General features: G+C 39.9%; 1 protein-coding gene across 1 annotated transcript in view; it reads left to right on the forward strand.

The window, feature by feature from the left end:
* The window catches only part of LOC124275137 (SH2 domain-containing protein 3C-like), a 52,254-nt gene extending 38,998 nt beyond the window's left edge, over nt 1-13,256 (forward strand). Inside the window, 4 exon segments of the mRNA XM_046710627.1 lie at nt 8,345-9,916; nt 10,155-10,323; nt 10,801-11,008; nt 11,010-13,256. Coding sequence (XP_046566583.1) covers nt 8,345-9,916; nt 10,155-10,323; nt 10,801-11,008; nt 11,010-11,308 — 2,248 coding nt within the window. The 3' untranslated portion in view covers nt 11,309-13,256.
* Nucleotides 13,257-13,713: the final 457 nt, after the last annotated feature.

Raw genomic sequence — 13,713 nt, forward strand, 5'->3', positions numbered from 1 at the left:
GAGATGTATCATACAGGTGTCAAAGATCTTTTTATTCAGATAAGATTGAATTAATGAACAAAGTACCACCCATGTCCACACTCTGAAAGGAGGAATTCTGACATTCAATATTGGCACTAGTATAGAATTATTGGGTACCTTAAACATGAGCATGGGTTAAACTACAGATCAAACTTGTGACTATTTCGCCAAAGGCCTGGAGCAGATGTTAGTAAAAGGTTCTAACTTAGCACTAGTACTGTCCAAGTTCATGTTGAGTGAGTAAGTTTTACGCCGCTTAGCAATATTATGATAATAATAATAGGCCATTTATATAGCGCCTTCCAGCAATATCACAGCAGGGGACACCATAAATGGGTTCACACATTTTGCCCATGTGGGGAATTAAACCTACCCCACCGCCCCTCATGTTGTATCTAATGGTGTTGGTCTGTAGAGCTAGCTTGTACGTCGCTGACTGGACCAATGGAAAGGAAGTTGCTTTAATGCTTTTGTTTACCTGATTGCAGTGTTGAAATACATTTGAAAAATATACAAACTCTTTGAAAACTCCCAGTTTTCAACAAAAGGATTTTTTTTCCCCAAATTGCCTGCCTGATAAATGCTTGTATGTGTTGTGGTTCTCCAAGAGAGATCATCCAACAGCAGTGACATGGAATGATAGAACACCCCAGCCATTGAAGGCAGAACAACACCGAGTGATAAATCACAGACCTGTCACACCCACCAGTGTATGTATGTACAACAATGAAGGATAAAGGCTAATGAACACCAGTGTGCTAATCAGTGTCAGACAACACCAGCATGTGTGACCTCGTTTGATCCTACCAACCAATAGAAGTCTCCACAATGGCCAATGTCTGGCGCCATCCATCACCACGGTGATGAGCTACGGTCTGTCAGCACGTTCTGTGATTCTAGTTCAAGGTGGAAAACATCTCTGACCTGCCTCATTTTACATTTTTCTTCCACCTGGAAACTAATCAGGGTGCTATTGCGCATGTTCCCTGCCAGGATATTCCTGGAATATTGCTTAAAGATGTGAAAATTCATGCTCACTCACTTAGACAATTATTGGACTTGGGCGGGTGGGGTATCCCAGTGGTTAAAGCATTCGCTTGTCACGCCAAAGACCTGCGTTCGATTCCCCACATTGTCCCCATGTGTGTAGCCCATTTCTGGTGCCCTTGCTGGAATATTGCTAAAAGCAGCGTAAAACCCAACTCACTCACTCACTCACTGGACAGTACTATCTTCTACAGAAGATGATTTGGGAGTTTGAATCCCACTGGTGCTTGGTAGAGACTTTGGATTTGAACAAATTTGTGTGTCTCTTCAATCTGATCACTTTTCTGTTGTCAGTTCTAAGCTCACTAACTCACTCACTTACTCACTCACTCACTTGTGTAAATGTTCATATATAAAATAGATCTTCTGTATTCTAAGGACCATGAAAGTTCCTTCTGTGAAGAAATCCCTCCCATTTAAAATACCCTTATTTTCTATTTCCAACCACATAATCAAAAACATGTAAATCCACACACTTTTCAGTTTTCTTGTGCACTCAAAACATTGGCTTACACAAGTAACCGAGACAAATAGGAAACTCTGTGGTAGAGGGAACCATTAACAGATGGTGCCCAAACACAGGTCTGGTCATGAGTCTGTGAGTGGCCACTGGGTCCATTAAGGTCAAGGCTACATGTGGTGTAACTGTGTTTACAATTTGATAAGTCAGTAGTTTGGAATCCTCAGCATCAGACCTAACAGGCCCCACCACCCACAGGTAATCATTGGCTTGTCGTAAACACGTAGATCTTTTTTCAGAAAACACTCTCTTGGGTTTTGTTAGTTTTTAGTTTATCGTGTACAGATCAGTGATATGTTTTCTTTTGTTATATCATATTTCGTGCTAAACAAATGTATTAGTTCTTGTGTGGTGTGACCTTTTCCAGCCACAAAACACTGTCAGAAGTCCAAGTTTGCAAGTTTCAGATAAAAGGTACTAATTAACAGAATCCTAATGATAATTTCAATGTGAATATTTCCAATTTTGACGTTGTGGCTAACCATTTTTTTCCTTCACCCCAGTGTTTGGTGACGGCATCTTACAACATCTGAGGGATAATGTGAAGGATAATATACACTTCACATCGCGATTTCAAAAAGGATTTTACTGCTCCAAGTAGTTTGATCAGGGTTTTATCATTCATGGAGTCAAGAAGTTTTCAAAACGTTTTGTGTTGAATGGACTATGGAAGACAAGGATGTTTCCAAATTTGACTCAAATCACAAAAGATGACCTATACAGTTCCGTATTTGACCTGTACTGTATGTCTCCATGTTTGCTTAGATGAACACTTCCCTTGCCCTTGCATGTATTTATGATGGCACCTCTAGTGGGGCAGGATGCTCTCACCTTTCCATGACACCTGGTATAGTCACTCAGTTGCCCAGATAAGCTGCGTATCCGGGTAAAATATGCATAGAAAATTTCCAATTACGCATTGAAAAATAATTGTTGCGTACCAATTATGCATTTAGAATATTAGATACGAAAAAAGTTTAAAACAAATGCATACAGAATATATTTATAAAACTTGCTTGTGTAATGAAAAAGACATCGATTGCTATCAAGTTGTACTGTTAGTATAGGACAAGTGTTGTACTGTCAGTATAGGATGAGTGATTTTTTATGAAATCATTTCTATTATATTTAAGTTGGTTTTGATTAGGTATGACATAAGGCAGAACATACCTGCTTAGTAAACTTACTCAATGACATAATACTTAGGTGAGTAAAATGACTGAAACACGCACATATTTGAAAGCAGTGGGTGACGGAAAATGAAATACCCACTCAACATTCATAATACCCACTCTAAAAATACAGTGGGTACAGTACCCACATGAGCTAAATCTTATCTGGAGCTCTGGTCACTCATGAAAACGGCTTATGACATAGAGGCTTATGACATAGAGGCTTATGACACAGGCTTATGACATAGAGGCTTATGACATGGCATTTTAGAATTTGGGAGGTACAATACTATGATTACACAATGCCATTTAGAAAGTGGTCAAATGTAACTTGTCATATTTGGGATTACACTTTGTTAGTGAAGTACAGATTCTTGTACTTTTGTTGGGTTGAATGGTCAAATGTCGAGTCCCAGATTGGACTCAACCCACTATTGTAGAGATAATGTATTTTAATGTAAGTTACAGGAAATTGTTTAAATGTAGTGCGCCCGATGAAAACCAATACCTAAAAGGCTTGTGAAATACACAATGCCCTTTTAGAAAGTGGTCAAATGTAACATATGTTATATTTGGGATTACACTTTCTTAGTAAAGTACAGATTCTAGTACTTTTTGGGTTGAGTCCCAACCGGGATTCGAATTAACACTTATCAGAGGGTACACAAATTCCGCAGTCTAGACTATCAGTTGTCCGACTTCCATTTTTGTGGAAGTAGCGGTGGCTGAGCGGGTTAGGCTGCTGACTTTGTGTGCTGGTGATTAGGTGCCAGACTTTGAGGGTGTGGGTTCATAGAATCTGGTGGGACTGGATGGACTCAACCCAAAAGTATAAACTTTACTAACTGAAATTGGTGAAGTGTAATCCCAAATATAACATATGTTACAGGTACAATACTGACAAATTTTTGGATATAAACTTTTATATTTGTGAGTGCAGTATTTCGGTACAGATTCTTCTACCATTGTTGCACTCAGACATAAAAGCTGATTTTATCCATAAATTTGTCACTATTGCTTATGATATAGCTGAATTAGACCATGAAGTTCTTATGAGTTTGGAAGTGGTTATATTTTATGTTTATTACCTACGTCATGGTGACGTGACGTCATGAACAATGCTTTGACATCACGTTTCTTCTGTGACGTTGCCTTCTACTTGCAGCGGCAACGGCTAGCCAGCCTATGTTTGAAAGTAGATTTAGGTTCATGTTCATCAATTTGACGACTTCGGTAATAAACAGAATATTATATCTGTGCCCATAATCAAATCAAATCAAATCAAATCAAATCAAATATTTATTGTGCAAACGTTCCATACAGAAACAGTGACAATATTCTATAAACTACATAAACAAGATATATAATGAATCACATATATATGATGAGCAACAAAACATATAATAATACAGATGTGTATAATAATAATAATGGCCTAGGACAATCAGATCTTCTATATCATACTATGTTGATGACTCGTGCCTAAATATAGGTATATCACTCGCTCTTGTTCAGGAAATACCAACATTTAGGCACTCGTGTGATAAACATAGTATGACATGGGCACTCATATAATATCCTCCATGTCTGTACTGTACTGTCAGCAGTGATATGTGTACCATCAGAGACCATACAATAGATTATATTATATGGTCTCTGGTACCATACAGTAGTGGTAATGACGATAGCTATGGAGCATCTTTGTCATAGAGGTATGACAGCGTATTTGATTCAAAGTCATGATAAAAGCTACCACTATGGTTGCACCGCAAAATCCATGTTTCAACTTTCTCCCAAAACCCACAAATTATTTAACTTAAAATGAAGGAAGTGGAATCAGTCACTAACAGACTTTCATGGGAAACAGGTGTGTGGGCTATCAGACTGGCGGCTGGCTTTAATGGAAGTGACATGTTTCTTGGCGGTTCTCAACAGAAATTGCATGCTCAAATTTTGGCATGGAAACAAAAGTTCCTGTTCCCAGGAATGTCACCCTCTCCTCCACAGACCAGTTCCCCCCAATATCTTGCAGGTTCCTGGTTTCTATCTAATCATGTATGAATCACGATGTGTTAAAATAAACTTTATACTGCAGCAAGAGCAGACGTGCAACAAGGGGGCATCTCAGAGCAGGACGAGGATATGGCCATTTTGGGGGAACACTTGCATTTATGGAAATAACAGAAACATTCAAGTTGTGAAAACTCTGAAACATTGGTATTAAATGTATTGTGCTCAGTGCAATGTTAGGTAATAACCTTATTCCACCAGACAAATACAGGTTGCACCTGCTTCACAATATAGAAATATATATGATGCTTCAGGTTTGATGTAGAACATTATCACAAAGTTATTCATTGCTTGATCAGATCATTTAATCATACTTCATAAAACTATATGACATAAACAGTATCTATCGTTCAACACTCTCCACGTAGTCATCAGTCACTGCTCAAAGTTAGTTCCTCATCATTCTGTTTTCCAGTCGAAGTGTGTGTTCTTTGAGCAGCAAAACATTAACATACACTGGATGCAAGTTGATATTTTGCAGTTTTATTTTCCACTATTGGAAATTCTAATTGTTTAAATCCGTGAAGATACGTCTTAGAATTGGTAATTCAGTGTTGCAGTAAGGGGCGACTAAAGGGATCGGGTGGTCAGGCTCGCTGACTTGGTTGTATCCTAATTGCGTAGATCGATGTTCATGCCATTGATCACTGGATTGTCTGGTCCAGATGTGATTATTTACAAACCGCTGCCATATAGCTGGAATATTGCTGAGTGTGGCGTAAAACTTAACTCACTCACTCACTTTAATTGTTTTAATCAAGCCCAGATTATTCATAAAGTTAGTATAGTGCTGAGTGAGACATTAAACAAAACAAACTAAAACTAAATAACTTACCCATTAAAGAATGTGTGCAGACTCTTTCAGTGTTGTCACAACCCCTAGTGTACAGTACACAACCCTGTGCCCACGAATCCGTTAGCATATGACCAGATGGTGGCCACATGAATACGTGCAAACACCTAGTTGCGGGTACAGCAACGTGCAGTGAACTTGAACAGAGTACTGTGACTATATGTCCCAGTCCACCCAGCTGTGAATGAGTACCTTGTTAGGATGAGAAACCACAATAACTCGGTGCACCTAGTGGCTGCAAGGAGTTGTATACTCCCCAGGGAGTTGAGATTGATAATATGATGTGCCATTGAGATTGACATCCAATGATCGAGGGAAATAATACCAGCGCCTTGAGCATGCACTAGTGGCTGGGATATTGTGCGCTATATAAATATCCTATAATAATGCTTTATTCATGTAGAAATATGGGTAGAATTCTGTCTAAACAGCTCCATTACTTTTGACACAGTCCCCCCATGTCGTGCAACTGCCACAGTGAGCATCAAGTACAATTGGACAACCTAACACAGAATTCCTGTTCTAACACATCTCAGAGTTATCTTCCTGAGTCTATCTCGAGATAAGGATGATGGCATCATGTCCATAGTCACCTGAGAAATTTGTTTATCTGTTACATATACAGAACTCACCTGTTCCGTACAAGACACACGGAACATCAGCTCCGTGTCTGTTTACATGTGCGGAGATATCGCACATACAGAACCGTATGTCTCAGGTTCCGCGGAATCGTGTAGATTTTGGAGTTGCACACATTTCATCTTGTTGATAGAGTGCAGCTAATGCAGTTTGGATTTCTTTAAAAAGTCTGTCAAGGTTAAAGAAAAACTGCTAAATAAGACAGCGGATTTGGGGAGTTTCTCATCATCTGTTTACGTTTGAAGAGAACCAGTTGAAGATGTAGGTTGAGTGTTTACAATTAGTCCAACTTTGTTGCTCTGGCAATGGATAAAAGAGTTAGAAGAGCCTCTAGCAGTTCCTGGTATTCCCTCCTATACAGGAACCACCGTAGGAGTGCCAGAACACAGAGGATGTTGAGTGGCACTCCAGAGTGCCGGCCTGTCTTACATCCAGTTTGATGAAGTATTTTTCTTAGTGTAATTAACACATCAAAGATGGAGGATGTTGCTGGATGTGATGACTGTCGTGGAGATGAGCATCTGGAGTACATTTCTTGGTGTAGTTAGCCGTGGTTTATTGACCTGGAATTACTCCTGTGACTGATGTTCCTGTCAGTGTTATTTGTTCTGTGGTTTATGGCTGTGTCAGGAATGTTGGGATATTGGGTGGCTCTGTGGTGGAAGTGTGCGCCTGTCAGACCTGGTTTGATTCTCATCACATGGGTTTGGTATCGTAAACTGTTCCATGTGAATTTAGCTGGGATATATCTAATTGTGGCATGAGTCACTCACTCACTCATTTAACCATTCATATCTCACACACTCACCCATCCACCAACTCACTCATATCTCACCCAGTGTTCTTTAGAATGTCTTTAAAAAAAACACTTGAACAAGTGGTTGGATTTTTGCACATGGGAAATGGTCAAATGCTATTGACATGTCATATGACATGTTACATAAGCTAAGTCATCATCATGTTGTCTGAAAAAAAAAGTGTGTATCATTCATAAAATCTTTGAAGGTCATTTAGAAGTGGAATGCATAAGAAAAGCAACATTTATGGATGTCAACTTCTTTATTGTGAATAACATGTTTCAGAGTGTATCATCAGGTGAAGGAGCAAGCATACACTCAAAAACGTCATGTTATTCACAATAAAGAAGTTGACGTCCATAAATCTTGCTTTTCTTATGAATCATTCATAATCATGAAAAATCGGCAACAGAGTTTATTTGTTATAATCAGTTGTGTAGCACAGGATTATGTTTATGGGGGTGTTACCAGCTGTTGACTTGGAATCGTGCGTGGGTGGGACACACTGGCAGCGTTCATACTGCGCCCCAGGAAAGTCAACCCTCCTGTTTCACTGCTTCTTGTATCCTTAGTCTGGCTCACAGTCCCTGGAACACAATATTGTCCCTGCCACCCAACCCTGTCTACAAAAAGGTCTAGATGTCCCTGAGCTCACTGGGGGTCCTTTTTAATTTATATGGAGTTATTTGTTTGTAACAGAATTATATATATTTAGATATTTGTATCCTGTGCGTATACCTTTAACATTAGACTGACTTCAGAGTAGTGGGACACTACAAAGTAGGATCCCTGCATTGTCATGGAAACGGTGATTTCTTAATGTGTTGCTGTATGTTGGGAGTACAGGCCCCAACAATGACACCTATCACAAACACATGCAAAGGCTGGTCAATTATTCATCTTAAAAAATACCATTGATTATATGGCATTAGTCAAGATAGGAACTTTATATTTATGTCACTGGTATGTCAAATATTATATTGTCTTACATAATTCTGAAAATGTTTTGTAAGCTTAATTGAGGTCTTGAATGTTACTTTGGTCAAACAACATTTGAGCATGAGTTGTTGAGCAACATGAAACCTCTCACTCACTCACTCACTCACTCACTCACTCACTCACTCACTCACTCACTCACTCACTCACTCTCACTCACTCACTCACTCACTCAGGTATTGTTCTGACAATACAGGGATTGTTCTGACAATATTGTCATCTGTTTCAGGACCAGCCCTCCATCTCCTCTGTCTCACCCCGACTACCACAGCCTTCAGGTGTCGCCAGAGAAGCTCCGACAAGATCTTCAGAGGGAGCTCAATGCAGATCCATCTGAGCTAAAGAGCAGGTCCTGGTACCATGGTAACATCTCCCGGCAGCGAGCTGAAACCCTGGTTACCGAGGATGGTGATTTCCTTGTGAGAGACTGTATATCTCGACCAGGAGACTTTGTGTTAACATGTTGCTGGAAGGCTGTCCCACTCCACTTCATGATAAACGCTTTAGTTGGAGATTCTCTTCTCGGTGCCCTACCAAAGATCTATTATCAATTTGAAGATGAGTCTTTCAATAGTATTCAGGTCCTAATTCATTACTACCAATCCAAAGGTAAGCCCGTGACAAATGCATCATCCGCTGTGCTCAGATCACCCATTGCACGTTCTATGCCTCTGAGTTACTATGACTCCAAGTACGGAGCACTGACAAGCCTTGCTGCTGTGAACATTTACTCATCGAGACAAAGCCCCAGAGGAAGCCCACTATCCACTCCTACAGGTAGCCCTTTTGGAAGCCCTGGAATGAACCGAAAAGGTCCCAAACGAACCGGCAGTCAACCCTTGTTGTCTATGGATGACATGGGGGATGACAGAAGCCGGTCGCCCTCAATGGACCGATGTGACAGCCTACCTATGATCAACACGCCAACAGCAAGCCCTCAGCTGTCCGGTAGGAAAGAGTTCCAGCCTGTTTACCACCAACGGGCAGGGAGTGAACCAGTGCTGACCCCGAATGGTGGCCTGGCTCCTTGTCCACAGAACGGGACTGAGAAGGGAGGGTCTGACAGTGACCTCTCCAAACCACCACCACCCAAACCCAGCCGCATACCTTCAGTGAAATACAAGCAGCGGCCTGTGGTGGAGGTTCGCAACAAGTTTCTGTATGAAGACGACGGCCGGGATTACTCCGACTATTGTCAGGTGAAAGAGAGTCCGAGCTGGCTGACTGATAATCAGAACAATGTGATGAACAGAGTAAAACAACTGAACAGCAGGAGGCTAGACAATGACCCCCATGGGGACAAAGACATTTATGATAATAATTTCAACAATCTTAAAAAAACACTTACAAGCACACCCAATATGAAAAAAGATCCGGCATCAAGAATGAGACTTTTCTCAGACACAAGGTTTTCCGTGATTGATACAAGTGAGCCAGACTCACCTAACGACATTGTGATGGACAACCAAGGTCCAGAGAGCTGTGTTTACGATGTCAAATACCTTAGGCAAAGGAAAATTACAACACCTAAGGTCAAATCTCATATGAGTTACTCAGCGTATGACTTTAAAACAAGTTTATTACAAAGCGATAATAAGCCTCTGGATGCTTCTTCGATGATCTCAGTCAAGACGATTCTGTTGGACGGAAGTCCTAAAGTTATTGCTCAACATATGACCAAAGTGGACTTACAATCGCTCAATATTCTGAAGGAACATGACTTTGGTGTTGGAGTGCAGTCTGGGCTGGAACTGCTGACCTTGCCTCAGGGGAAGCAACTGCGGCAGGACTTGATTGAAAGGTATGTTCTACTTATATGTATCTTTAGCAATATGATTTACAAGACTACATAAGTTTCAAGGTATCTGCTATAAATGAATATTTAGATGACAAGCATAAAGTCTGCCTTGTCAAGACATTATTATTTATGGTGTCATATGATGGAGCTTTTTATTAGGAAAGTACTACATTGGTTTCCAGTTTGCCAAGTTTTGTTTCAATCATTTATTATGTCAAAAATTAAGTTTATATTGTTGTAGATGTCATTGTATGAAGCTGCTGGTGATGGTGTCCACACTGACCTGCGCGACAACGACGGAGCGGGCTCGGATGGCCAACCAGTGGATCCAGATTGCAAGTGAACTCAAGACCACCATGGGGAACTTGTTTGGTTTTGTCAGCGTCATGGATGCCCTGGTGTCACAACAGGTGAGTCTCATGGATTAAACAGATGGCAACTGTCAACTATCATGTTGGACCAAAGTCTTTGAAGACAACAGGGTTGGTTTGTGAGAGCTAAATAGGGTAACAGTAATAGTACATGCAGATCTATTTTCTGCTTACTGTAAAAGTAGACAACCTCAGCATAGTTAATCACTTCCACTTGGTAGTCATGGATACAGGAGGTAACAATGTAACTTTTTGTGTTTTGTCAATGAATTTGTGAAAGAATATCTGTGTATATTTTAAGTCAAACAATACAAATAATAACAAAACGTGTTTAATTCCCTTTCTACACAGTATTCCATAACACAGAACAATAACTGCTGTACTTATCCTTTTAAAAACGTCTTACAGTATGTCGGTATATACTGGTAATACGGAATAGGCCTTAAGATTATGTTGTTCAATAGTTTGACTGAGACTGTTACAGACAAGCCTGATAAACTGTTTAATCTCTTTCAGATTCAAAGGCTAAGGGACATGTGGCTGGTTCTCCGACAGAATCACACAGGAAGCGCATACCTGTTCGACACGAAGCTCAAAACAGCATACAGTGCCCTTAATGATGGGAGCAGTTCTCTCCCCCTTGCAAAATGTGTGTATTCCTCATATAAGCCCGGTGGTACATTTGTTGGAGCGAGACCTGGACTCTGTCATGAGCAATCTTCCATGGGAGAATATGGACAAGGCTCTGTTTGGTACAGAAATATTTCTCGCTCATTTGGACACTGCACGTATCATTGCATCCCAGTTTGCTCTCTACCACATTGTCGGGAGCTCTGTGGTCAGTGAAATGAAAGAAAATAATGAAATGACAGACGTGTTCAAAACTGAAACGCAGTTGAGGTTGTTTTGGGGACTGAAAGGTTGTGGTGTCAATCGTTCCGATCGCCACAGCAAGTTTGATCAACTGTTGACAGTATTGTCCGATCGAGCGGAACCCCCAGGAGATGATGGAACGGCAGTGTAAAGGATTCTGGGAACTTGTGAACTTCGTGCTTGTTGCGTGTAAAGACAGCTTGTGTATTGATGGTGCTAATTGGTGTCATATGATGGAGCTTTTTATTAGGAAAGTACTACATCGGTTTCCAGTTTGCCAAGTTTTGTTTCAATCATTTTATTATGTTAAAAATTAAGTTTATATTATCAGCCCATTTAGTACAGACAGTTATTTTGCTTGTTGCCATGTAGGTTTCGATGTATGTTACAATTCAGTTTGCAAACAATTTGATGCTACGATTCATTTTTTTGTTTAGTGTAACTTTCATCAAAGATGAGAACTAAGAATGCCAGGTTCTGAAGAAGGTTAATGGACTGTTGTGTGCTGCAGCTTTCCTGATTGTGTCACACCATAAGCCACCTACAAGGTGTGAACGCTTGTTATTAAATGGCACAATACTTTACCTATCAAGGTGGTCAGCAAATGATGGAATCTGGACAAGACAATCTAGTTTCGGATGATGTGTACAATGATCTACATGTTCCAAATCACCAAACCTGACCACCCAATCCACATGGTCCAGGAATCCCGACAGCGCTCACCCTCATGGCCAATTTCCTGTTTTTTGTGACACAGCTGAAATATCAGGTAGTTGTATGACACCTCCACGACCCTTGGACCAAGGCAGTTGGGTTTTTAGCACATCAAATTTACTAGTTATTTTAATGAAATTTTAAAGGTTGTATCTCTTCTTGGGCTTCTTTGTATTACATCTCTTGAGTTTCGTGTATTGAAAAAATTTTATTTTGACAAAAATCTCATTGGGAATTTAATAACAACTTATACTGAAGAGTTTTATGTAAGTGCTGTTGACAGCTTCATAGGTTTTCAGACAGTGTCAAAATGTCTTACCAAGAGCTTCCCACTGTTGGATACAGTGTGGGGTTGCAAAGTCCCCATATTTTCCCACATTTGACATTTTAACTGTGGCCTTGGCGAAGTCACCAAGTGGCACATGACAAGGGTATTACTATAATCCATCAACTTTCTAAATCCTGATCCTCCTTCAGTAATAAGAAGTCATTTGGGCAAATTTTATGGAAGCTTTAATTGAATTAAATAATTTTAAGATTTCATCTTATTAGGTATTCAATTATTGGAAGGGTGGCGCAGTCATTTAAAGCTAAGGTTCAAATATTGGTTCGTCACCCAGATTATGGTTCTATGTATATCAACACCATACCTGTGCTCATGAGTTTTGCCACACTGGTACACCATGGAGACATGCATCACTTTTTGTTTTCCCTGCTGGAATACGGCTCAACGCTGTTCAGTAAACCCAGCACGAACTACTCAAAACTCGCCTCTTTTCTTAAGTACAGTAAGTTTTCTGGTGGTTGTATGAAACCATATTCATCAGTCAGTGGTGACTCAGAGGTCGAACGGAGACAATGTCAAGTCAGCGAAGGAAGATTTGTATGATTATTTCAGTTTGAGCATATATTTTTTAGGCATACTCAATTTTGGTGTATGTAGATTATCTGAGTTTCCTCATACAAGCAGAACAAAGATTTGATCATTCCTACAGCATACATCAACGTCCTTCACGATATCTCATTTCTACTTATCAGGTCCTGTGATTATTTACATATTATCCATTCAAATGGCTAGGATTACATCTCTTTTCAACCTTTTTTTTTTTCATTGTCTCAATTGTGTATTGACAAGTTTTACATTATCAGTAATGTATCAGGTTATGAGGGAAATGTCTTGGTATATGGAGGATAAGATAAATTGATCAATTGGCAAGAATACAAACTTTTCATTTTAAAATGTTCTCTTGACCATATAATATAGGAGTTGACATTTTACAGTAACACAAAAAACACCCATATTACCATAAAAGCATAAGGATTTAAATGGTTGTTTAATGAAATGCCAATATGTTATTTACAAATGTGAATAAATAATTCATAATAATTTGTATTATTGTTTTGTTTCGCGTTGACAATGTCAACATTGATAGCATCAAGATCAAATGAAGAAACATGATGTGTAGATTCTACAGCTTCATCAAGTATCTCCTGGCCTCAGTATGCTTTGTTATCCCCCACAACAACGAAGTTGCGGGGAATATAGAAACGAGTTCTGTCCGTCCGTGCGTCCATCACACTTTGTCCGAGGCATATCTCCTAAACTATTCGCGATAGCTTAACCAACCTTGGTACAGATGTCAAACATGATCCCTAGATGTGCCTTTTGGGATATAGACCCAGATATGAATCTTATTTTTTGTGGTTTCCGTGGAAACGTGACTTAACCTGTGACTATGAGGATGTCATCTTCTTGCATTTCCATGGCAACAAGTTAGGCTTCAACTGGATTTGGTGGTAGTGCTCCTTTCTGGAGCAGATCTTAAAAACCTTTCAATACTC

The sequence above is a fragment of the Haliotis rubra genome, unplaced genomic scaffold, assembly GCF_003918875.1.
Source record: "Haliotis rubra isolate DU_JTF1 unplaced genomic scaffold, ASM391887v1 Scf199, whole genome shotgun sequence".
NCBI classification, from domain to species: domain Eukaryota; kingdom Metazoa; phylum Mollusca; class Gastropoda; order Lepetellida; family Haliotidae; genus Haliotis; species Haliotis rubra.